We start from the raw sequence: 27,305 nt of genomic DNA on the forward strand, positions 1-27,305 counted from the left end.
AACACACTGACCCCTAGAGTTACTGTCCCCTTTAACACACTGACCCCTAGAGTTACTGTCCCCTTTAACACACTGTCCCCTAGAGTTACTGTCCCCTTTAACACACTGACCCCTAGAGTTACTGTCCCCTTTAACACACTGACCCCGAGAGTTACTGTCCCCTTTAACACACTGACCCCTAGAGTTACTGTCCCCTTTAACACACTGTCCCCTAGAGTTACTGTCCCCTTTAACACACTGACCCCTAGAGTTACTGTCCCCTTTAACACACTGACCCCGAGAGTTACTGTCCCCTTTAACACACTGACCCCTAGAGTTACTGTCCCCTTTCACACACTGACCACTAGAGTTACTGCCCCTTTAACACACTGATCCCCAGAGTTACTGTTTCCTTTAACACACTGACCCCTAGAGTTACTGTCCCCTTTAACACACTGACCCCTAGAGTTACTGTCCCCTTTGACACACTGACCCCGAGAGTTACTGTCTCCTTTAACACACTGATCCCCAGAGTTACTGTTTCCTTTAACACACTGACCCCGAGAGTTACTGTCCCCTTTAACACACTGACCCCTAGAGTTACTGTCCCCTTTGACACACTGACCCCTAGAGTTACTGTCTCCTTTAACACACTGATCCCCAGAGTTACTGTTTCCTTTAACACACTGACCCCTAGAGTTACTGTCTCCTTTAACACACTGACGCCTAGAGTTACTGTCTCCTTTAACACACTGACCCCGAGAGTTACTGTCTCCTTTAACACACTGACCCCGAGAGTTACTGTCTCCTTTAACACACTGATCCCCAGAGTTACTGTTTCCTTTAACACACTGACCCCTAGAGTTACTGTCCCCTTTAACACACTGACCCCTAGAGTTACTGTCTCCTTTAACACACTGACCCCTAGAGTTACTCTCTCCTTTAACACACTGATCCCCAGAGTTACTGTTTCCTTTAACACACTGACCCCGAGAGTTACTGTCCCCTTTAACACACTGACCCCTAGAGTTACTGTCCCCTTTGACACACTGACCCCTAGAGTTACTGTCTCCTTTAACACACTGATCCCCAGAGTTACTGTTTCCTTTAACACACTGACCCCTAGAGTTACTGTCCCCTTTAACACACTGACGCCTAGAGTTACTGTCTCCTTTAACACACTGACCCCGAGAGTTACTGTCTCCTTTAACACACTGACCCCGAGAGTTACTGTCTCCTTTAACACACTGATCCCCAGAGTTACTGTTTCCTTTAACACACTGACCCCTAGAGTTACTGTCTCCTTTAACACACTGACGCCTAGAGTTACTGTCTCCTTTAACACACTGACCCCTAGAGTTACTGTCTCCTTTAACACACTGACCCCGAGAGTTACTGTCCCCTTTAACACACTGACTCCTAGAGTTACTGTCTCCTTTAACACACTGACCCCGAGAGTTACTGTTTCCTTTAACACACTGACACCTAGAGTTACTGTCTCCTTTAACACACTGACCCCGAGAGTTACTGTCTCCTTTAACACACTGACACCTAGAGTTACTGTCCCCTTTAACACACTGACTCCTAGAGTTACTGTCCTCTTTAACACACTGACCCCTAGAGTTACTGTCTCCTTTAACACACTGACCCCTAGAGTTACTGTCTCCTTTAACACACTGACCCCGAGAGTTACTGTCCCCTTTAACACACTGACGCCTAGAGTTACTGTCTCCTTTAACACACTGACACCTAGAGTTACTGTCCCCTTTAACACACTGACTCCTAGAGTTACTGTCCTCTTTAACACACTGTCCCCTAGAGTTACTGTCTCCTTTAACACACTGACACCTAGAGTTACTGTCCCCTTTAACACACTGACTCCTAGAGTTACTGTCCTCTTTAACACACTGACCCCTAGAGTTACTGTCCCCTTTAACACTCTGACCCCTAGAGTTACTGTCTCCTTTAACACACTGACTCCTAGAGTTACTGTCCTCTTTAACACACTGACCCCTAGAGTTACTGTCCCCTTTAACACACTGACACCTAGAGTTACTGTCCCCTTTAACACACTGACTCCTAGAGTTACTGTCCTCTTTAACACACTGACCCCTAGAGTTACTGTCCCCTTTAACACTCTGACCCCTAGAGTTACTGTCCCCTTTAACACACTGACTCCTAGAGTTACTGTCCTCTTTAACACACTGACCCCTAGAGTTACTGTCCACTTTAACACACTGAGCCCGAGAGTTACTGTCCCCTTTAACACACTGACCCCTAGAGTTACTGTCTCCTTTAACACACTGACCCCTAGAGTTACTGTCTCCTTTAACACACTGACCCCTAGAGTTACTGTCTCCTTTAACACACTGACACCTAGAGTTACTGTCCTCTTTAACACACTGTCCCCGAGAGTTACTGTCCCCTTTAACACACTGACTCCTAGAGTTACTGTCCTCTTTAACACACTGACCCCTAGAGTTACTGTCTCCTTTAACACACTGACTCCTAGAGTTACTGTCCTCTTTAACACACTGACCCCTAGAGTTACTGTCTCCTTTAACACACTGAGCTCGAGAGTTACTGTCCCCTTTAACACACTGATCCCCAGAGTTACTGTTTCCTTTAACACACTGACCCCTAGAGTTACTGTCCCCTTTAACACACTGACACCGAGAGTTACTGTCCCCTTTAACACACTGACCCCGAGAGTTACTGTCTCCTTTAACACACTGACCCCGAGAGTTACTGCCCCCTTTAACACACTGACACCTAGAGTTACTGTCCCCTTTCACACACTGACACCTAGAGTTACTGTCCCCTTTAACACACTGACCCCTAGAGTTACTGTCCCCTTTAACACTCTGACCCCTAGAGTTACTGTCTCCTTTAACACTCTGACCCCTAGAGTTACTGTCTACTTTCACTCACTGACCCCTAGAGTTACTGTCCCCTTTAACACACTGACCCCTAGAGTTACTGTCCCCTTTAACACTCTGACCCCTAGAGTTACTGTCTCCTTTAACACTCTGACCCCTAGAGTTACTGTCTACTTTCACTCACTGACCCCTAGAGTTACTGTCTCCTTTAACACACTGACCCCGAGAGTTACTGTCCCCTTTAACACACTGACCCCGAGAGTTACTGTCTCCTTTAACACACTGACCCCTAGAGTTACTGTCCCCTTTAACACACTGACCCCTAGAGTTACTGTCCCCTTTAACACACTGACCCCTAGAGTTACTGTCCCCTTTAACACACTGACCCCGAGAGTTACTGTCTCCTTTAACACACTGACCCCTAGAGTTACTGTCCCCTTTAACACACTGACCCCTAGAGTTACTGTCCCCTTTAACACACTGACCCCGAGAGTTACTGTCCCCTTTAACACACTGACACCTAGAGTTACTGTCCCCTTTAACACACTGACCCCTAGAGTTACTGTCCCCTTTAACACACTGACCCCGAGAGTTACTGTCTCCTTTAACACACTGATCCCGAGAGTTACTGCCTCCTTTAACACACTGACCCCTAGAGTTACTGTCCCCTTTAACACACTGACCCCTAGAGTTACTGTCCCCTTTAACACACTGACCCCGAGAGTTACTGTCTCATTTAACACACTGTCCCCTCGAGTTACTGTCCCTTTAACACACTGACCCCTAGAGTTACTGTCCCCTTTAACACACTGACCCCGAGAGTTACTGTCTCCTTTAACACTCTGACCCCTAGAGTTACTGTCCCCTTTAACACACTGACCTCTCGACTTACTGTCTCCTTTAACACTCTGACCCCTAGAGTTACTGTCCCCTTTAACACACTGACCCCTAGAGTTACTGTCTCCTTTAACACACTGACCCCTAGAGTTACTGTCCCCTTTAACACACTGACCTCTCGACTTACTGTCTCCTTTAACACTCTGACCCCTAGAGTTACTGTCCCCTTTAACACACTGACCCCTAGAGTTACTGTCTCCTTTAACACACTGACCCCTAGAGTTACTGTCCCCTTTAACACACTGAACCCTAGAGTTACTGTCCCCTTTAACACACTGACCTCTCGACTTACTGTCTCCTTTAACACTCTGACCCCTAGAGTTACTGTCCCCTTTAACACACTGACTCCTAGAGTTACTGTCCCCTTTAACACACTGACCCCTAGAGTTACTGTCTCCTTTAACACACTGACCCCTAGAGTTACTGTCCCCTTTAACACTCTGACCCCTAGAGTTACTGTCTACTTTAACACTCTGACCCCTAGAGTTACTGTCCCCTTTAACACACTGACCCCGAGAGTTACTGTCCCCTTTAACACACTGAACCCTAGAGTTACTGTCCCCTTTAACACTCTGACCCCTAGAGTTACTGTCCCTTTTAACACACTGACCCCTAGAGTTACTGTCTACTTTAACACTCTGACCCCTAGAGTTACTGTCCCTTTTAACACACTGAACCCTAGAGTTACTGTCCCCTTTAACACACTGACCTCTCGACTTACTGTCTCCTTTAACACTCTGACCCCTAGAGTTACTGTCCCCTTTAACACACTGACCCCTAGAGTTACTGTCCCATTTAACACACTGACCTCTCGACTTACTGTCTCCTTTAACACTCTGACCCCTAGAGTTACTGTCCCCTTTAACACACTGACCTCGAGAGTTACTGTCTCCTTTAACACACTGACCTCGAGAGTTACTGTCCCCTTTAACACTCTGACCCCTAGAGTTACTGTCTACTTTAACACTCTGACCCCTAGAGTTACTGTCCCCTTTAACACACTGACCCCGAGAGTTACTGTCTCCTTTAACACACTGAACCCTAGAGTTACTGTCTCCTTTAACACTCTGACCCCTAGAGTTACTGTCCCTTTTAACACACTGACCCCTAGAGTTACTGTCTACTTTAACACACTGACTGCTAGAGTTACTGTCCCCTTTAACACTCTGACCCCGAGAGTTACTGTCCCCTTTAACACACTGACCCCTAGAGTTACTGCCTCCTTTAACACTCTGACCCCTAGAGTTACTGTCCCCTTTAACACACTGACCCCTAGAGTTACTGTCCCCTTTAACACACTGAACCCTAGAGTTACTGTCCCCTTTAACTCACTGACCCCGAGAGTTACTGTCTCCTTTAACACAATGACCCCTAGAGTTACTGTCCCCTTTAACACACTGACCCCTAGAGTTACTGTCCCTTTAACACACTGACCCCTAGAGTTACTGTCCCCTTTAACACACTGACCCCGAGAGTTACTGTCCCCTTTAACACACTGACACCTAGAGTTACTGTCTCCTTTAACACACTGACCCCTAGAGTTGCTGTTCCCTTTAACACACTGACCCCGAGAGTTACTGTCCCCTTTAACACTCTGACCCCTAGAGTTACTGTCTCCTTTAACACTCTGACCCCGAGAGTTACTGTCCCCTTTAACTCACTGACCCCTAGAGTTACTGTCCCCTTTAACACACTGACCCCTAGAGTTACTGTCTCCTTTAACACACTGACCCCTAGAGTTACTGTCCCCTTTAACACACTGACCCCGAGAGTTACTGTCCCCTTTAACTCACTGACCCCTAGAGTTACTGTCTCCTTTAACACACTGACACCTAGAGTAACTGTCTCCTTTAACACACTGACCCCTAGAGTTACTGTCTCCTGTAACACACTGACCCCTCGAGTTACTGTCTCCTTTAACACACTGACCCTGAGAGTTACTGTCCCCTTTAACACACTGACCCCTAGAGTTACTGTCCCCTTTAACACACTGACCCCTAGAGTTACTGTCTCCTTTAACACACTGACACCTAGAGTTACTGTCCCCTTTAACACACTGACCCCTAGAGTTTCTGTCCCCTTTAACACTCTGACCCCGAGAGTTACTGTCCCCTTTAACACACTGACCCCGAGAGTTACTGTCCCCTTTCACACACTGACACCGAGAGTTACTGTCCCGTTTAACACACTGACCCCTAGAGTTACTGTCCCCTTTAACACACTGACCCCTAGAGTTACTGTCCCCTTTAACACACTGACCCCTAGAGTTACTGTCCCCTTTAACACACTGACCCCTAGAGTTACTGTCTCCTGTAACACTCTGACCCCGAGAGTTACTGTCCCCTTTAACACACTGACCCCTAGAGTTACTGTCCCCTTTAACACACTGACCCCTAGAGTTACTGTCTCCTTTAACTCACTGACCCCGAGAGTTACTGTCCCGTTTAACACACTGACCCCTAGAGTTACTGTCCCCTTTAACAGTCTGAACCCTAGAGTTACTGTCCCGTTTAACACACTGACCCCTAGAGTTACTGTCCCCTTTAACACACTGACCCCTAGAGTTACTGTCTCCTTTAACACACTGACACCGAGAGTTACTGTCCCCTTTAACACACTGACACCTAGAGTTACTGTCCCCTTTAACACACTGACCCCTAGAGTTACTGTCCCCTTTAACACACTGACCCCGAGAGTTACTGTCCCCTTTAACACACTGACCCCTAGAGTTACTGTCCCCTTTAACACACTGACCCCTAGAGTTACTGTCTCCTTTAACACACTGACCCCTAGAGTTACTGTCTCCTGTAACACTCTGACCCCGAGAGTTACTGTCCCCTTTAACACACTGACCCCTAGAGTTACTGTCCCCTTTAACACACTGACCCCTAGAGTTACTGTCTCCTTTAACTCACTGACCCCGAGAGTTACTGTCCCGTTTAACACACTGACCCCTAGAGTTACTGTCCCCTTTAACAGTCTGAACCCTAGAGTTACTGTCCCGTTTAACACACTGACCCCTAGAGTTACTGTCCCCTTTAACACACTGACCCCTAGAGTTACTGTCTCCTTTAACACACTGACACCGAGAGTTACTGTCCCCTTTAACACACTGACACCTAGAGTTACTGTCCCCTTTAACACACTGACACCTAGAGTTACTGTCCCCTTTAACACACTGACACCTAGAGTTACTGTCCCCTTTAACACACTGACCCCTAGAGTTACTGTCTCCTTTAACACACTGATCCCGAGAGTTACTGTCTCCTTTAACACACTGACCCCTAGAGTTACTGTCTCCTTTAACACACTGACCCCTAGAGTTACTGTCCCCTTTAACACACTGACCCCTAGAGTTACTGTCTCCTTTAACACTCTGACCCCGAGAGTTACTGTCCCCTTTAACACACTGACCCCTAGAGTTACTGTCTCCTTTAACTCACTGACCCCGAGAGTTACTGTCCCGTTTAACACACTGACCCCTAGAGTTACTGTCCCCTTTAACAGTCTGAACCCTAGAGTTACTGTCCCGTTTAACACACTGACCCCTAGAGTTACTGTCCACTTTAACACACTGACCCCTAGAGTTACTGTCCTCTTTAACACACTGACCCCTAGAGTTACTGTCCCCTTTAACACACTGACCCCTAGAGTTACTGTCTCCTTTAACACACTGACCCCGAGAGTTACTGTCTCCTTTAACACACTGACCCCTAGAGTTACTGTCTCCTTTAACACACTGACCCCTAGAGTTACTGTCTCCTTTAACACACTGACCCCGAGAGTTACTGTCTCCTTTAACACACTGACCCCGAGAGTTACTGTCCCCTTTAACACACTGACCCCTAGAGTTACTGTCGCCTTTAACACACTGACCCCTAGAGTTACTGTCTCCTTTAACACACTGACCCCGAGAGTTACTGTCTCCTTTAACACACTGACCCCGAGAGTTACTGTCCCCTTTAACACACTGACCCCTAGAGTTACTGTCTCCTTTAACACACTGACCCCGAGAGTTACTGTCCCCTTTAACACACTGACCCCTAGAGTTACTGTCTCCTTTAACACTCTGACCCCTAGAGTTACTGTCCCGTTTAACACACTGACCCCTAGAGTTACTGTCCCCTTTAACACACTGACCCCTAGAGTTACTGTCTCCTTTAACTCACTGACCCCGAGAGTTACTGTCCCCTTTAACACAGTGACCCCGAGAGTTACTGTCCCCTTTAACACACTGACCCCTAGAGTTACTGTCCCTTTAGCACACTGACCCCTAGAGTTACTGTCCCCTTTAACACACTGACTCCTAGAGTTACTGTCCCTTTAGCACACTGACCCCTAGAGTTACTGTCCCCTTTAACACACTGACCCCTAGAGTTACTGTCTCCTTTAACACAGTGACCCCGAGAGTTACTGTCCCCTTTAACACACTGACCCCTAGAGTTACTGTCTCCTTTAACTCACTGACCCCGAGAGTTACTGTCCCGTTTAACACACTGACCCCTAGAGTTACTGTCCCCTTTAACACACAGACCCCTAGAGTTACTGTCCCCTTTAACACACTGACCCCTAGAGTTACTGTCTCCTTTAACACACTGACCCCTAGAGTTACTGTCTCCTTTAACACACTGACCCCGAGAGTTACTGTCCCCTTTAACACACTGACCCCTAGAGTTACTGTCTCCTTTAACACACCGACCCCTAGAGTTACTGTCCCTTTAACACACTGACCCCTAGAGTTACTGTCTCCTTTAACACACAGACCCCTAGAGTTACTGTCCCCTTTAACACACTGACCCCTAGAGTTACTGTCTCCTTTAACTCACTGACCCCGAGAGTTACTGTCCCCTTTAACACACTGACCCCTAGAGTTACTGTCTCCTTTAACACACCGACCCCTAGAGTTACTGTCCCTTTAACACACTGACCCCTAGAGTTACTGTCTCCTTTAACACACAGACCCCTAGAGTTACTGTCCCCTTTAACACACTGACCCCTAGAGTTACTGTCTCCTTTAACACACAGACCCCTAGAGTTACTGTCCCCTTTAACACACTGACCACTATAGTTACTGTCCCCTTTAACACACTGACCCCTAGAGTTACTGTCCCCTTTAACACACTGACCACTAGAGTTACTGTCTCCTTTAACACACTGACCCCTAGAGTTACTGTCTCCTTTAACACACAGACCCCTAGAGTTACTGTCCCCTTTAACACACTGACCACTAGAGTTACTGTCTCCTTTAACACACTGACCCCTAGAGTTCCTGTCTCCTTTAACACACTGACCCCTAGAGTTACTGTCTCATTTAACACACTGACCCCTAGAGTTACTGTCCCCTTGAACACACTGACCCCTAGAGTTACTGTCTCCTTTAACACACTGACCCCTAGAGTTACTGTCTCCTTTAACACACTGACCCCTAGAGTTACTGTCTCCTTTAACACACTGATCCCTAGAGTTACTGTCCCCTTTAACACACTGACCCCTAGAGTTACTGTCTCATTTAACACACTGACCCCTAGAGTTACTGTCCCCTTTAACACACTGACCCCTAGAGTTACTGTCTCCTTTAACTCACTGACCCCGAGAGTTACTGTCCCGTTTAACACACTGACCCCTAGAGTTACTGTCCCCTTTAACACACTGACCCCTAGAGTTACTGTCTCCTTTAACACACTGACCCCTAGAGTTACTGTCCCCTTTAACACACTGACCCCGAGAGTTACTGTCCCCTTTAACACACTGGCCCCAAGAGTTACTGTCCCCTTTAACACACTGACCCCGAGAGTTACTGTCTCCTTTAACACACTGACCCCTAGAGTTACTGTCCCCTTTAACAGACTGACACCGTGAGTTACTGTCCCCTTTAACACACTGGCCCCAAGAGTTACTGTCCCCTTTAACACACTGACCCCGTGAGTTACTGTCCCCTTTAACACACTGACCCCTAGAGTTACTGTCCCCTTTAACACACTGACCCCTAGAGTTACTGTCCCCTTTAACACACTGACGCCTAGAGTTACTGTCTCCTTTAACACACTGGCCCCAAGAGTTACTGTCCCCTTTAACACACTGACACCGAGAGTTACTGTCTCCTTTAACACACTGACCCCGAGAGTTACTGTCTCCTTTAACACACTGACCCCTAGAGTTACTGTCCACTTTAACACACTGACGCCTAGAGTTACTCTCTCCTTTAACACACTGACCCCTAGAGTTACTGTCCTCTTTAACACACAGACCCCTAGAGTTACTGTCCCCTTTAACACTCTGACCCCAAGAGTTACTGTCTCCTTTAACACACTGACCCCTAGAGTTACTGTCTCCTTTAACACACAGACCCCTAGAGTTACTGTCCCCTTTAACACACTGACCACTAGAGTTACTGTCTCCTTGAACACACTGACCCCTAGAGTTACTGTCCCCTTTAACACACTGACCCCGAGAGTTACTGTCCCCTTTAACACACTGGCCCCAAGAGTTACTGTCCCCTTTAACACACTGACCCCTAGAGTTACTGTCTACTTTAACACACTGACCCCTAGAGTTACTGTCCCCTTTAACACACTGGCCCCAAGAGTTACTGTCCCCTTTAACACACTGACCCCGAGAGTTACTGTCCCCTTTAACACACTGACCCCTAGAGTTACTGTCTCCTTTAACACACTGACCCCTAGAGTTACTGTCCCCTTTAACACACTGACCCCTAGAGTTACTGTCCCCTTTAACACACTGGCCCCAAGAGTTACTGTCCCCTTTAACACACTGACCCCGAGAGTTACTGTCCCCTTTAACACACTGACCCCTAGAGTTACTGTCTCCTTTAACACACTGACCCCTAGAGTTACTGTCCCCTTTAACACACTGACCCCGAGAGTTACTGTCCCCTTTAACACACTGACCCCGAGAGTTACTGTCCCCTTTAACACACTGACCCCTAGAGTTACTGTCCCCTTTAACACACTGACCCCTAGAGTTACTGTCCCCTTTAACACACTGAACCCGAGAGTTATTGTCCCCTTTAACACACTGACCCCTAGAGTTACTGTCCCCTTTAACACACTGAACCCGAGAGTTATTGTCCCCTTTAACACACTGACCCCAAGAGTTACTGTCTCCTTTAACACACTGAGCCCTAGAGTTACTGTCCCCTTTAACACACTGACCCCGAGAGTTACTGTCTCCTTTAACACACTGAGCCCTAGAGTTACTGTCCCCTTTAACACACTGACCCCGAGAGTTACTGTCCCCTTTAACACACTGACCCCTAGAGTTACTGTCCCCTTTAACACACTGATCCCGAGCGTTACTGTCCCCTTTAATACACTGACCCCTAGAGTTACTGGCCCCTTTAACACACTGACCCCGAGAGTTACTGCCTCCTTTAACACACTGACCCCTAGAGTTACTGTCCCCTTTAACACACTGACCCCTAGTTACTGTCTCCTTTAACACACTGACCCCTAGAGTTACTGTCCCCTTTAACACACTGACCCCTAGAGTTACTGTCCCCTTTAACAGACTGACCCTGAGAGTTACTGTCTCCTTTAACACACTGACCCCTAGAGTTACTGTCCCCTTTAACACACTGGGCCCTAGAGTTACTGTCCCCTTTAACACACTGACCCCGAGAGTTACTGTCCCCTTTAACACACTGACCCCTAGAGTTACTGTCCCCTTTAACACACTGACCCCTAGAGTTACTGTCTCCTTTAACACACTGACCCCTAGAGTTACTGTCTCCTTTAACACACTGACCCCTAGAGTTACTGTCCCCTTTAACACACTGACCCCTAGAGTTACTGTCCCCTTTAACAGACTGACCCTGAGAGTTACTGTCTCCTTTAACACACTGACCCCTAGAGTTACTGTCCCCTTTAACACACTGGGCCCTAGAGTTACTGTCCCCTTTAACACACTGACCCCGAGAGTTACTGTCCCCTTTAACACCCTGACCCCGAGAGTTACTGTCCCCTTTAACACACTGACCCCTAGAGTTACTGTTCCCTTTAACACACTGACCCCTAGAGTTACTGTCCCCTTTAACACACTGACCCCGAGAGTTACTGTCCCCTTTAACACACTGACCCCTAGAGTTACTGTTCCCTTTAACACACTGACCCCTAGAGTTACTGTCCCCTTTAACACACTGACCCCGAGAGTTACTGTCCCCTTTAACACACTGACCCCTAGAGTTACTGTTCCCTTTAACACACTGACCCCGAGAGTTACTGTCCCCTTTAACACACTGACCCCGAGAGTTACTGTCCCCTTTAACACACTGACACCGAGAGTTACTGTCCCCTTTAACACACTGACCCCTAGAGATACTGTCCCCTTTAACACACTGACCCCTAGAGTTACTGTCCCCTTTAACACACTGACCCCTAGAGTTACTGTCCCCTTTAACACACTGACCCCTAGAGTTACTGTCTCCTTTAACACACTGACCCCTAGTTACTGTCCCGTTTAACACACTCACCCCGAGAGTTACTGTTCCCTTTCACACACTGACCCCTAGTTACTGTCCGCTTTAACGCTCTGATTCCAGGAGTTTTTGCCCTGAACTGGATTTTGTGTCCAATCAAAAGTCCCACCTCCTGAGCGAAGGGAAGCGGCGACACCTTTTCATCCTGTGATTGGACCTGGGGAGGCATGTCCATAATGGTGCTCATTAATTGGCCCGGGCTCTCATCTGAATTAAGCTGCCTCCGCTTATGGCCTAATTTGGATGTTTGCAGCTTATCAATGCCCCCTCTCGTGTTGGCCATTACTGAGGCTGCAACTGCAACTAAAGGGGCCAGTGCCCTCGCTGTGGGTTGTGAGATCACATGGCCAGACAGCCCAGGGCCAGGCATCCCCGGGCCAGGCAGTCCCGGGCCAGACATCCCCGGGCCAGGCAGTCCCGGGCCAGACAGCCCAGGGCCAGGCATCCCCGGGCCAGGCTTCCCCGGGCCAGGCTTCCCCGGGCCAGGCTTCCCCGGGCCAGACAGCCCCGGGCCAGGCATCCCCGGGCCAGGCTTCCCCGGGCCAGACAGCCCAGGGCCAGGCATCCCCGGGCCAGGCTTCCCCGGGCCAGGCTTCCCCGGGCCAGACATCCCCGGGCCAGACATCCCCGGGCCAGGCATCCCAGGGCCAGGCTTCCCCGGGCCAGACATCCCCGGGCCAGACTTCCCCGGGCCAGACAGCCCCGGGCCAGACAGCCCCGGGCCAGACAGCCCCGGGCCAGACAGCCCCGGGCCAGACAGCCCCGGGCCAGACAGCCCCGGGCCAGACAGCCCCGGGCCAGACATCCCCGGACCAGACAGCCCCGGGCCAGACAGCCCCGGGCCAGGCTTCCCCGGGCCAGGCTTCCCCGGGCCAGGCTTCCCCGGGCCAGACAGCCCCGGGCCAGACAGCCCCGGGCCAGACAGCCCCGGGCCAGACAGCCCCGGGCCAGACAGCCCCGGGCCAGACAGCCCCGGGCCAGACAGCCCCGGGCCAGACAGCCCCGGGCCAGGCAGCCCCGGGCCAGGCATCCCCGGGCCAGGCATCCCCGGGCCAGGCAGCCCCGGGCCAGGCATCCCCGGGCCAGGCATCCCCGGGCCAGGCTTCCCCGGGCCAGGCATCCCCGGGCCAGGCATCCCCGGGCCAGACAGCCCAGGGCCAGGCATCCCCGGGCCAGGCTTCCCCGGGCCAGACAGCCCCGGGCCAGGCAGTCCCGGGCCAGGCATCCCCGGGCCAGGCTTCCCCGGGCCAGGCAGCCCCGGGCCAGACAGCCCCGGGCCAGGCATCCCCGGGCCAGGCAGCCCCGGGCCAGACAGCCCCGGGCCAGGCAGCCCCGGGCCAGACAGCCCCGGGCCAGACAGCCCCGGGCCAGGCATCCCCGGGCCAGACAGCCCCGGGCCAGGCAGCCCAGGGCCAGACAACCCTGGGCCAGACAGCCCCGGGCCAGGCATCCCCGGGCCAGACAGCCCAGGGCCAGGCATCCCCGGGCCAGGCTTCCCCGGGCCAGACAGCCCCGGGCCAGGCAGTCCCGGGCCAGGCATCCCCGGGCCAGGCTTCCCCGGGCCAGGCAGCCCCGGGCCAGACAGCCCCGGGCCAGGCATCCCCGGGCCAGGCAGCCCCGGGCCAGACAGCCCCGGGCCAGGCAGCCCCGGGCCAGACAGCCCCGGGCCAGACAGCCCCGGGCCAGGCATCCCCGGGCCAGACAGCCCCGGGCCAGGCAGCCCAGGGCCAGACAACCCTGGGCCAGACAGCCCCGGGCCAGGCATCCCCGGGCCAGACAGCCCCGGGCCAGACAGCCCCGGGCCAGACAGCCCCGGGCCAGACAACCCAGGGCCAGACATCCCCGGGCCAGGCATCCCCGGGCCAGGCATCCCCGGGCCAGACAGCCCCGGGCCAGACAACCCAGGGCCAGACAGCCCCGGGCCAGGCATCCCCGGGCCAGACAGCCCCGGGCCAGACAGCCCCGGGCCAGGCATCCCCGGGCCAGACAGCCCCGGGCCAGGCAGCCCCGGGCCAGGCTTCCCCGGGCCAGGCAGCCCCGGGCCAGACAGCCCCGGGCCAGGCATCCCCGGGCCAGACAGCCCCGGGCCAGACAGCCCCGGGCCAGGCATCCCCGGGCCAGACAGCCCCGGGCCAGGCAGCCCCGGGCCAGGCTTCCCCGGGCCAGGCAGCCCCGGGCCAGACAGCCCCGGGCCAGGCATCCCCGGGCCAGGCAGCCCCGGGCCAGGCATCCCCGGGCCAGACAGCCCCAGGCCAGGCAGCCCCGGGCCAGACAGCCCCGGGCCAGACAGCCCCGGGCCAGGCATCCCCGGGCCAGACAGCCCTGGGCCAGACAGCCCCGGGCCAGGCAGCCCAGGGCCAGACAACCCCGGGCCAGGCATCCCCGGGCCAGACAGCCCCGGGCCAGACAGCCCCGGGCCAGACAGCCCCGGGCCAGACAGCCCCGGGCCAGACAGCCCCGGGCCAGACAACCCAGGGCCAGGCATCCCCGGGCCAGGCATCCCCGGGCCAGGCATCGCCGGGCCAGACAGCCCCGGGCCAGACAACCCAGGGCCAGACATCCCCGGGCCAGGCATCCCCGGACCAGGCTTCCCCGGGCCAGGCAGCCCCGGGCCAGGCATCCCCGGGCCAGACATCCCCGGACCAGACAGCCCCGGGCCAGGCAACCCCGGGCCAGACAGCCCCGGGCCAGGCAGCCCCGGGCCAGGCATCCCCGGGCCAGGCATCCCCGAGCCAGGCAGCCCAGGGCCAGACAACCCCGGGCCTGGCAGCCCCGGGCCAGACATCCCCGGGCCAGGCAGCCCCGGGCCAGGCAGCCCCGGGCCAGGCAGCCCCGGGCCAGGCAGCCCAGGGCCAGGCAGCCCAGGGCCAGGCAGCCCCGGGCCAGGCAGCCCCGGGCCAGACAGCCCCGGGCCAGACAGCCCCGGGCCAGACAGCCCCGGGCCAGACAGCCCCGGGCCAGAAAGCCCAGGGCCAGACAGCCCCGGGCCAGACATCCCCGGGCCAGGCTTCCCCGGGCCAGGCTTCCCCGGGCCAGACAGCCCCGGGCCAGACATCCCCGGGCCAGGCATCCCCGGGCCAGGCAGCCCCGGGCCAGGCATCCCCGGGCCAGACAGCCCCGGGCCAGGCAGCCCAGGGCCAGACAACCCCGGGCCAGACAGCCCCGGGCCAGGCATCCCCGGGCCAGACAGCCCCGGGCCAGACAGCCCCGGGCCAGACAGCCCCGGGCCAGACAACCCAGGGCCAGACATCCCCGGGCCAGGCATCCCCGGGCCAGGCATCCCCGGGCCAGACAGCCCCGGGCCAGACAACCCAGGGCCAGACATCCCCGGACCAGGCAGCCCCGGGCCAGGCTTCCCCGGGCCAGGCAGCCCCGGGCCAGGCATCCCCGGGCCAGACATCCCCGGACCAGACAGCCCCGGGCCAGGCAACCCCGGGCCAGACAGCCCCGGGCCAGGCATCCCCGGGCCAGACATCCCCGGGCCAGGCATCCCCGGGCCAGACAGCCCCGAGCCAGGCATCCCCGGGCCAGGCATCCCCGGGCCAGGCATCCCCGGGCCAGACATCCCCGGGCCAGGCAGCCCAGGGCCAGACAACCCCGGGCCTGGCAGCCCCGGGCCAGGCATCCCCGGGCCAGACAGCCCCGGGCCAGACATCCCCGGACCAGGCAGCCCAGGGCCAGGCAGCCCAGGGCCAGGCAGCCCCGGGCCAGGCATCCCAGGGCCAGACATCCCCGGGCCAGGCAGCCCCGGGCCAGACAGCCCCGGGCCAGACAGCCCCGGGCCAGACAGCCCCGGGCCAGACAGCCCCGGGCCAGACAACCCCGGGCCAGGCATCCCCGGGCCAGGCATCCCCGGGCCAGGCATCCCCGGGCCAGACATCCCCGGGCCAGGCAGCCCCGGGCCAGGCAACCCCGGGCCAGACATCCCCGGACCAGGCAGCCCAGGGCCAGGCAGCCCAGGGCCAGGCAGCCCAGGGCCAGACATCCCCGGGCCAGGCAGCCCCGGGCCAGACAGCCCCGGGCCAGACAGCCCCGGGCCAGGCAGCCCAGGGCCAGACATCCCCGGGCCAGGCAGCCCCGGGCCAGACAGCCCCGGGCCAGGCATCCCCGGGCCAGGCAGCCCCGGGCCAGGCAACCCCGGGCCAGGCAGCCCAGGGCCAGGCACCCCGGGCCAGGCAGCCCCGGGCCAGACAGCCCCGGGCCAGACATCCCCGGGCCAGACATCCCCGGGCCAGACAGCCCCGGGCCAGACATCCCCGGACCAGGCAGCCCAGGGCCAGGCAGCCCAGGGCCAGGCAGCCCAGGGCCAGGCAGCCCAGGGCCAGACATCCCCGGGCCAGACAGCCCAGGGCCAGGCAGCCCCGGGCCAGGCATCCCCGGGCCAGGCAGCCCCGGGCCAGGCAGCCCAGGGCCAGGCAGCCCAGGGCCAGGCATCCCCGGGCCAGACATCCCCGGACCAGGCAGCCCCGGGCCAGACAGCCCCGGGCCAGGCAACCCCGGGCCAGACATCCCCGGGCCAGGCATCCCCGGGCCAGACAGCCCAGGGCCAGACAGCCCCGGGCCAGGCAGCCCAGGGCCAGACAGCCCCGGGCCAGACATCCCCGGGCCAGACAGCCCCGGGCCAGGCAGCCCCGGGCCAGGCAGCCCAGGGCCAGACAGCCCCGGGCCAGACATCCCCGGGCCAGGCAGCCCAGGGCCAGACATCCCCGGACCAGGCAGCCCCGGGCCAGGCAGCCGCGGGCCAGGCAGCCGCGGGCCAGACAGCCCCGGGCCAGGCATCCCAGGGCCAGACAGCCCCGGGCCAGACATCCCCGGACCAGGCAGCCCCGGGCCAGGCAACCCCGGGCCAGGCAGCCCCGGGCCAGGCAACCCCGGGCCAGGCAACCCCGGGCCAGGCAGCCCCGGGCCAGACAGCCCCGGGCCAGGCAGCCCCGGGCCAGGCAGCCCCGGGCCAGGCAACCCCGGGCCAGACAACCCAGGGCCAGACAGCCCCGGGCCAGACAGCCCCGGGCCAGGCATCCCCGGGCCAGACAACTCAGGGCCAGGCAACCCCGGGCCAGGCAGCCCCGGGCCAGACAACCCAGGGCCAGGCAGCCCAGGGCCACGCAGCCCAGGGCCACGCAATCCCCAGCTAAAAGGGGCACGGAGTCATGTTGTGAGCATGGGCAGTGCTTTGCGGACCCTCCTGAGCCATCGAATGCCCAATAATGAAGTGCCCACCCCTTCTCCCGTAGCTTGCTGGGAGGTCACCAGGTTTCAAAACATGGTCTCCCCATGAGCTGGCATGCCTCTCTGATGAAAAACTGATGAAAAATGTTTTAATGCCTGACTATCCTTTTCTTGCAGGTTATATTCCTTTTGGGACCCCAATTGTGAGTATTTAGGGTTGTATCTTGATTAAATTGGTCTAATTGACACATGATATTATTGATGATTCATTAGATGCTCAGCTGGTGAGAACCACAGGATTACTGCCTACCACTTAATTATCAGAACCAAATCCTCTTTAGACTTAGCACGGTAGCATTGTGGATAGCACAATTGTTTCACAGCTCCAGGGTCCCGGGTTCAATTCCGGCTTGGGTCACTGTCTGTGCGGAGTCTGCACGTTCTCCCCGTGTCTGCGTGGGTTTCCTCCGGGTGCTCCGGTTTCCTCCCACAAGTCCAAAGATGTGCAGGTTAGGTGGACTGGCCGTGCTAAATTGCCCTTAGTGTCCAAAATTGCCCTTAGTGTTGGGTGGGGTTACTGGATTATGGGGATAGGGTGGAGGTGTTGACCTTGGGTAGGGTGCTCTTTCCAAGAGCCGGTGCAGACTCGATGGGCCGAATGGCCTCCTTCTGCACTGTAAATTCTATGATTTCTATAGCTCTACCATAGAAAGCTTCCTATCTGGCTGCATCACAACCTGGTTGCCAACTGCTCGGCCCAAGACCGTAAGAAACTACAGAGAGTCGTGAACACAGCCCAGTCCATCACGCGAGCCCGCCTCCCACTCATTGACTCTGTCTACACTTCCCGCTGCCTGGGGAAAGGGGGCAGCATAAAGATGAAATGAAATGAAAATGAAAATCGCTTATTGTCACAAGTAGGCTTCAAATGAAGTTACTGTGAAAATCCCCTAGTCACCACATTCCGGCGCCTGTTCGGGGAGGCTGTTACGGGAATTGAACTGTGCTGCTGGCCTGCCGTGGTCTGCTTTCAAAGCCAGCGATTTAGCCCTGTGCTAAACCAGATCTCTCCCACCTGGGCTGTTCTCACTTCCAATCTCTTCCATTGGGCAGAAAATACAAAAGTTTGAGAACACGCACCAATAGATCCAAAAACAGCTTCTTCCCCACTGTTACCAAATTCCGGAATGGGCCTCTTAGGATCTGAACTGATCTTATGGACTGAAGTGATATTTCTACGCATCTTCTCTACAGTTGTAGCACTGTCTACTTCACCCGCTGTCTATGGTTATGTATTATCATTATGTATCCTCATGTATTTATCGAATGTTCTATGTTTTCATCTATGGAGCGATCTGTCTGGACTGTACGCAGAACAATGTACCTCGGTACACGTGATAATAAATCTAAATCTAAAATATGGAAATAGAACCCTTATTGCAGGAAAACGTCCATAGACCCTGGTTTATTTGCTCCACTGCAAATCATCTCAAAGTTCTCTCCACTGTATCCTCAACCCACACCTTCAACAAGGGATCGTCATCAATTCCTTTGTCACTGTGGTTGAGACCATCCGTTCAGTTATCTCTTCTCTTTCTCCTCCTTCTCCTTGCCTTCCAACCCTACGCCACACTCTTACCACATCTCTTTTCTATCTGCCTAGGACTCCTCTGAACTCATCTCATCCATGAACCACCTCCTTCCTGCTCCATTCACTCCTTCCCAAGTGAACTGGGTGGTCACCCAGCTTTGCTCCCTGACCCCCTACACTTAGCTAAAATTTAAATGCTTCTCTCTCCCAGAAGTGAGCCAAAGCCAGAAGAGTTCTAATCTCTTGAACCATATCTGAACGTTATTGTTTGAGCAAGCCAAAGTGTGGTTCATATTCTAATCAGTGCTTCTGCTCGCTGTAGGTGGTTGGCCTTCTCCTCCCTCAGCAGACATTGGCAACTACTGTTTTCTGGCAGGTAAGGGTTACTGGTTTGGCATTGTAATAGACCCTTGTATAAATCAATGTGTGCAGAGCTTGCTTTTCAGAGGGGCAGAGAACCAGCTTGTGATCAACCTTTCAACTCTGACCTTCCAAACACTCTGCCACAAAAAAAATCATCTTCTCTCCTTGTTTCCAATGCTACTGTTGTCAATATACTTCAAAACGTCAAAAAACGCGAGAACATGTTGAAGCAAATACCATAGTCGAGTAGTGGCCAAATTTGTGCAAAAGTCGACCCCGATCTTCGACCAGAAAATCCAAACACTTTTGTCCGGGATTCTCCAATCCTGCGGCCAAGTTCTGACGCCGGCGTGAAAAGCGGCGCGAGCCACTCCGGTGTCAACGGGCCTCACCTGGCAGCGATCCACCCCTTCCTCGGGGGCTAGTGCGACGCCGGAGTGGTGTCCGCAGCTCCGGCGCCCGAAAGCCGGCGCGCCACAGCCGGCGCGAGTTCGTGCATGCGCGTATGTTCCCGTCTCCGCGACAGCCCCCGGGGCAGTATGGCGGAGCCCTACAGGGGCCCGACACGGAGGAACATAGGCCCCCACGGAACTAGCCCGCCCGCCAATCGGTAGGCCCCAATCGCAGGCCAGGCCACCCTGGAGCCCCCTCCCCGGGGTCGGATCCCCCATCGCCCCTCCCCCGCCAGGACGGCCCCCGCAGACAGAACCCGAGGTCCTGCCGGGTGTGACCATACGTAACCCGAACTTGGCGGGCACTCGAGGCCGGAGAATTACCGGAGGGGCGGCTTTCAAAGGTCGCCGCGAGTCGGCGCCGGGGTGGCGTGGCGCGATTCTCGTGCCCCCCGGATATTCACCGACCCGGCACAGGGTCGGAGAATTCCGGCCTTTGTACTTACCACCCACGTGCCACTGAAGTCAAACTCGTCCCAGTGCAAACCTACTCATTGATTAGAATCATAGCACACCCCATTTAAAGCAGCTGTTCAGCTCCTTGTGTCTGCGCACATCGACATGTACTGTCAGGGTTACCACCTCACTGACGTCCGCTGTGTTCACTCCAATTTAACCTCTAATGTGGCATCAAGAAGGAACAGCAGATAAACAGCCCAGTTCAAACGTAAAACACCTTGCGGTTGCAGAGCAGACGGATAATTGAGCCGCAGCTAGAGAAGCGAAGATATCGGAGAAGAATGTTGGTGATTAGAAGAAGCTCTTTACGCAGCTGGGGTCGATGCCGAAGAATAAATGTTCAGAGAAAGGAGAATTGAAAAAGAGCTGCAGTTGGAAAATGAAGTTGCAAAATGAGTCCTTAAAAATTGCCAGAATGAAGTCTCAGTTTCCCGTGGGTCCGTCTGAATATTCGCCCTGAAACAAGCAAGAAAATTAGGCATTGCAGATTTCAAAGCCAGCCCTGGATGGTGCATCCAGATTATCAAGAGTAACACTTCTTTTGTACTTCAACAGAAGACCAAGATTTCCCAGTGTCTCCCCAGTAGATCTTGATGACAGAATTATTGCATTTCAACAGCTTATAGCCAAACATCAACAAAAGAATAGTTACAGATTGGCCAGCCTGCATTGGGAACTTGGATGAAACCCGGATGAATGTTGGCATGCCAGCCAGTTAGGTGGTGAACAAAGCTGGAGAGAAAGTAGCGTTATTGAAGCCAAATGACCATGAAGAAAACTGAATGAAAGGCATAAATGTACATGCATCGTTTGTTTCTGATGAATTCAAATTTCGTCTCCGTGGCCGAAATAGAAATTCAATTATAAAGCTATGTTTTGCGTTACTTTTTGGGGGCTGGGTTGGCCGAAACGGCAGCACCCCTGGCAATTCTGCAACAGCGAGACAATGAGAGAGGGTGGAAAATATTACTCCTGTGAAAGTCAGCCCTTACTTTTCAGCTGAAATTTTACTCTTAGAAATGTGACTTTTACACACATTTATATGGTAGCTTAAATACATCGGAAATAGAAGCAGGCGGAAGCAATTTGGCCATTCGGGCCTGCTCCGCCATTCATTAAGATCACCTCTGATCATCAATTCGCTATACCCTGATCCCGCCTCCCCCCTTCCATATCCCTTGATCCCTTTAGCCCCAAGAGCTATATATAATTGCTTCTTGAAATTACACAATGTTTTGGCCTCAACGACTTTCTGTATTAGTGAATTCCACAGATTCACCACTCTCTGGGTGAAGAAATTTCTCCTCACCTCAGTCCTAAAAGATTTACCCCTTATCCTCAACCAATAGCCCCTAGTTCTGGACTCCCCCACCATCAGGAATGTTCTTTCTGATTGTATCCTGTTTAATCCTGTTAGAATTTTATAAGTTTCTATGAGTTCCCCTCTCTCTCTCTTCTGAATTCCAATGAATATAATCCTAACCGACTTGGTCTCTGCTCAAATGACAGTCCCGCCATCCCAGGAATCAGCCTGGGAAACCTTCGCTGCACTCCCTCCGTAGCAAGAACATCCTTCCTCAGTTAAGGATAACAAAACTACAAGACACTACCTGTAATCCCGTGCACTTTAACTTTACATATTAATCTGCTATGTGAGACCTTGTTGAAAGCCTTCTGAAAGTCTAAATAAACCACATCCACCGGTTCTCCCTGGTCAACTCTACTGGTTACATCTTCAAAGAATTTTAGTAGATTTGTCAAGCATCATTTTCTTTTCGTAAATCCATTCTGACTTTGTCTGATTATACCACTGCTTTCCAAATGCTGTGCTGTGAAATCCTCGATAATGGATAGCAACTTCCCGACTACCAACGTCAGGCTCACTGATTTATAGTTCCCTGTTTTCTCTCTACCTCCCTTTTTGAATAGCGGGGTTACATTCTCTACCCTCCAACCTGTAGGAACCATCCCAGAATCCAACGAATTTTGGAAAATGACCACCAATAGATCTACTATTTCTAGGGCCCCTTCCTTAAGTGCTCTGGGATGAAGATTATCAGACCCTGAAGATTTGTCCGCCTTCAATCCCATTAGCTTACTTTCATATTATATTTTCCCCTTTCAAAAATTGTTATTTTCCAATGAAGGGGCAATACCTACCCTGCACATGTTGGGTTGAAGGGTTGAAATCCACGGAGACACTGGGAGAATGTGCAAACTCCACACGGACAATGACCCGGGGCCGGGATCGAGCCCGGGTCCTCGCCGCCATGAGGCATCAGTGCTAACTACTGTGCCACCCTCTATTTTCCCATTCTTAGTCAATCCCTTGGTCTGCCTTTGCTGAATTTTAAACTGTTCCCAATCCCCAGGTCTATTGCTTTTTCTAGCTAATTTATATGCCTCTTCTTTGAATCTAATACTATCTCCAATTTCCCTTGTAAGCCAAAGTTTGGCCACAGTTCCCTTTTTACTCTTGCGACAAATTGGAATAAACAGCTTTTGGAGTTCACCTATTTGCTTCCTGAATGCCTGCCATTGCCTGTCCACTGCCCTTTCAGTAATGTTTCCCAGTCCATCCGAGACTTTGAAAAGGTAACCAGACAAATACATAACTGAACAAAGGAACTGAAAGCTATTCGGAAAGACTAAGCTAAAGTAAGTGAAATAGGAGCAGACTTGTGTGGAACATAAGCACCAACGCAGACTAATTGGGCGGAGTGGACTCTTACTGTGCTGTATACTCTATGTAATTCCCAATCTCTACATACCCCATCCCAGGCACTCCTCCTCAGGAGTCCTGACCACCCTTCTGTGAATGGTGGAGGAGAATTAAACAACGTATCAGAGGAAGTTTCCATCTTCAGTGGTGGAGGGACCCAGAATGTTGTGCAGAACACAAGGTTGAAGCATTTACAGCTATCTTCAGAAGTGGATGATCCATGCCAGCCTCTTCCTGTGGTTACCTAGATACATAGAAGATAGGAGCAGGAGGAGGCCTTTTGGCCCTTCGAGCCTGCTCCGCCATTCATCACCATCTGATGATGATCATCCAACTCAATAGGCTCGGGGGTCGCGTAACTATTTAGTTCCCAGCATCACATTGGTCTTCAACCAATTTAATTCACTCCACGTAATATCAAATTACTCGATAGAGCACAGCCTCGCTCTGACAACAAATTGGCTGTAGCATTGAAAACCTGTGCTCCAGAATTAGCCATGGCCCCAGCCAAGCGACACGTTGGCATCTACTTAATAATGCAGAAAATTGGCTAGGTATGTTCTGTTCACAAAAAAAGAACAAATTGAATCTGGCCAGGGACCCGGGTTCGATTCCGGCCTTGGGTGACTGGAGTTTGTACTTTCCAAAATTGTGCAGGTTAGGTGGATTGCCCCTTAGTGTACAAAGATGTGCAGCTTAGGTAGGGTTACACGGATAGGGCGAGGGAATGGGCCTAGATAGGGTGCTTTTTCAGAGGGACTCGATGGGCTGATTAGCTCCCTTCTACACTGTAGGAATTCCATTGTTCAAATGACCATAAGACATAGTTGCAGAATTAGCTCACTCGGCCGCCTGCTTCGTCTACTTTCAGTCATTAGAAAAGTGCTGAAATGTTTTCTTGACAGTGCTACGAAGTGGCACTTACTTCAACAACCACAACTATCTTCCCTTTGTTCGGGCTATGACTCCAATCAGTTGAATGCTTTCCCCAATTCCCAGTAACTTCAATTTTGTTAGGGCTCCTTGATAGCACACTCAGGCAAATGCTGTCTTGATGTCAAGAGCAATCACGCTCACCTCACCCCTAGAATTTGCTCTTTTTGTGTTTGGACCAAGGCTATAATGAGAACCATAGAATCCCGACAGTGCAGAAGGAGGCCATTTGGCACATTGAGTCTGCACTGACCCTCTGAAAGAGGGTCCACTCCCCCAGCCTATCCCCGTAATCCCACCTAACCTACTGGTCAATTTTAGCATGGCCAATCTACCTAACCTGCACGTTTGGATTGTGGGAGGAAACCGGAGCACCCGGAGGAAACCCACGCAGACACTGGGAGAATATGCAAACTCCGCACAGACAGTCACCCAAGGCCAAAATTGAACCCAGGTCCCTGGCGCTGTGAGGCAGCAAAGCTAACCACTGTGCCACCGTGCCACCCCTGAAAGAGGGCTGGAGTTGAGTGCAAACTGATCTTCTCTGAAATGAAAATCGCTTATTGTCACAAGTAGGCTTGAAATGAAGTTACTGTGAAAAGCCCCTAGTCGCCACATCCCGGCGCCTGTTCGGGGAGGCTGGTACGGGAATCTCTGAACAGATTGTTGCAGACCAAAATCAGCAAGAGGGAGCGTGAGGAGAGGGAAGCAGTAAATGCGAAGCAGTGAACAGGTGGGTGAGAAGAGGCACGAGGGTTGCAGGAGGGAAGTGGTGAGTGGAAGGTTCAGGAGAAGGCAGAAAGCATGAGTGAAGTGGGAGTGATGGGAGGATAGGGGGTCCAGAGAGCAGCAAAGAAGCAATGGTTTGTTTTAAAAAGTACTAAGTATATACAGTAACTGTGCTAAAATGAAAATGGAGGCAACACTATTTGGGAACTTCCGTAATTTATAAACCTCGCTACATCCGGTCAAACAAACAGAGCAGGGATAGGCCATTCAGCCCCTCATAGCTGCTCCTGCATTTAATAAAAGATTGGCTGATCTGCGAGTAACCTCAAATCTGCATCCCCAGCCCCTGATAACCTATCAGCCCCTTGATTACCAGCAATCTATCCACCTCTTAGGGCAAGGGAAAACCTCAGAGCCGCTGAATATTCATGAGGCAAACTAAATGGAATGCATCCAAGAATAGCGAACAAAATGAGATACAGGGAAAGGCTGACCCACAGATGATTGTAAATACTTGAGATTCCAGTGGTCCAATTGAGCAGAGATCAAAACAATGATAGGAGTCTTACATCTGCAGTCGGAAAAACATTGAAGCCCATTAAAAAGGAAGCAATTAATGGCATTAAATCCAAACTAGCCTAGTTTATGAAATTCAGGTCACGCCTAATTAATTCACTGGAATCCTTTGAGGATGTAACCTAACTGGCAGATGCAATCCATATGTTTGTTGTTGTTACTTAGAAAGGTCATCCCCTCCCCTCCTGCTCCCCGGGAGGTGCTGACTCTTGATGGGATGCAGTTGCACGTGGTCGCATTCTCAGCACAGGAGGTCAGCCATTAGAGACGGAGTTGAGGAGAAATGTCTTCACTCGAGAGTGAATGCTGTACTCCAGAGATTCATGGATGCTCAGAGACTTGAGAATATTCAAGATGTGGTGACTGGGGTGGGCACAGTAAGAAGTCTCACAACACCAGGTTAAAGTCCGACAGGTTTGTTTGGAATCGCTACCTTTCGGAGCTTTCATCGCCTGATGAAGGAGCTATGCTCCGAAAGCTAGCGAGTATATTCAAGAGGGAGATTGACAGACTTACGTACAAAGGCAATTTGAGGTTAGTGCAGGAAGTGGCCATTCCTTTATAAACTTGGACATTTCGAATTGGCAAGCTTTCCCATCACAGTCGATTTTTTGATCTGTCGGGGTCATTGGATAAGAATCGGGAAAAGGAACACACACTGATTTTGTTGTTTTACTTTCTTTGAGACCAAACCTGCTGAGGTCAGTTGCCATCCGGACTAATATGAACTACCTCAGTCGGGATCGGGGAGTGAGCCTAAAATTTGCCTGTCTGCAGAGCTCTGTTTCAGTTCATTCGGGGGATCCAAAATTGCTTCTTTATTTGTAAAGGGTTGCCTTTGGATTGTAGTCCACCCGCTTGACTGAGAATTTGGATCGATATTGATGATTTGTCTTTCTTCCTTGTAGTGGCTGAATCAAAGTCACAACGCCTGTGTGAACTATGCAAACAGGAACGCAACAAAGGTGAGATGGCTTTGAATTGTAACCTGTTCCATTGTTTCCACACAAGTCCGTGTATGGGCAATATCTTGTGGCACTGAGAGAGTGCTGGAGAGGCAATTTTCCCTGGTTGGAGAGAACTGGGGGGGTCATAGTCTCAGGGTAAGACGGAATTCCATTGAAGACGGAAATTAGAAATTTCTTCACTCAGGAGGGTTGTGAACGTTTCAAATTCTCTACCCCAGAGAACTCAGTTGCTGAGTATATTTGACCATGAAATCAATTGATTTTTGGTTACGAAGGCAATCCGGGGGATAAGGGGATAGGGTGGGAAAGGGGAGTTCCTGTAAAAGATCAGCCATGATCTTATTGAATAATGGGGTAGCCTTGAGAGCTGTATGTTTCACTCCTGCTCTTAGTTTTATCTTCTTATGCACCACCTGGTTCTCAAAGATGAGCAGGATACTGATTCATGGTTGTTACTCTTTGCTGAGTGGAAGCAGGCGCACACTATGTACCTGAGATATAGCACAATGCACTGATGCACATTGAGGAATTAAACTCGCGCGGTCAAGGCCGACAGTGCTGGAGCAACACCAAGGCTGAACAGAGTAAGAGGTGAGACAACTAAAGAACTTATGATCAGGTGATGCCTTTAAAAACCTGAATATTAAATGGCAAGGGCAAACTTAAGAGAGGTAACGTTTGGAGGTCAATTTATGAGTTTAGAAGAAGAGTAAAGACAAAAGGGCCACAGTACAGAGAACAGAGACTGTGGAGAACTCAGTGAATGGGTCCAGCAAGGCTAAGAGAAATAAAACACAGGGAGAGTGTACAAAACATGACTAACTGATGGTCTGAGAAAACAGGGCAAAGAGCAAGGGAAGTCTAGATTAAACTGCATTTATTTCAATGCAAGAGGCCTGACGGGCAAGGCAGATGAACTCCGGACATGGATGGATACATGGGACTGGGATATTATAGCTATTACTAAAACATGGCTACGGGAAGGGCAGGACTGACAGCTCAATGTTTCGGGGTACAGATTACGGCAGTACTGAGAGGAGATATATCTGAGGGTTCGCCCACTTGAGTCTATATGGTTAAAACTGAAAAATAAG

At 52.8% G+C, this 27,305-nt stretch overlaps 1 protein-coding gene across 2 annotated transcripts in view; it reads left to right on the top strand.

The window, feature by feature from the left end:
* Positions 1 to 27,305, top strand: part of sfxn5b (sideroflexin 5b) — a 444,371-nt gene that overhangs the window by 120,319 nt on the left and 296,747 nt on the right. For both annotated transcript variants that reach the window (XM_072497745.1, XM_072497746.1), the window contains exons 6-8: positions 17,596 to 17,621; positions 19,332 to 19,385; positions 26,152 to 26,208. In XM_072497745.1, coding sequence (XP_072353846.1) covers positions 17,596 to 17,621; positions 19,332 to 19,385; positions 26,152 to 26,208 — 137 coding nt within the window. The remainder of the gene's footprint in view (positions 1 to 17,595; positions 17,622 to 19,331; positions 19,386 to 26,151; positions 26,209 to 27,305) is intronic.

This window comes from Scyliorhinus torazame, chromosome 3, assembly GCF_047496885.1.
Source record: "Scyliorhinus torazame isolate Kashiwa2021f chromosome 3, sScyTor2.1, whole genome shotgun sequence".
NCBI lineage: Eukaryota > Metazoa > Chordata > Chondrichthyes > Carcharhiniformes > Scyliorhinidae > Scyliorhinus > Scyliorhinus torazame.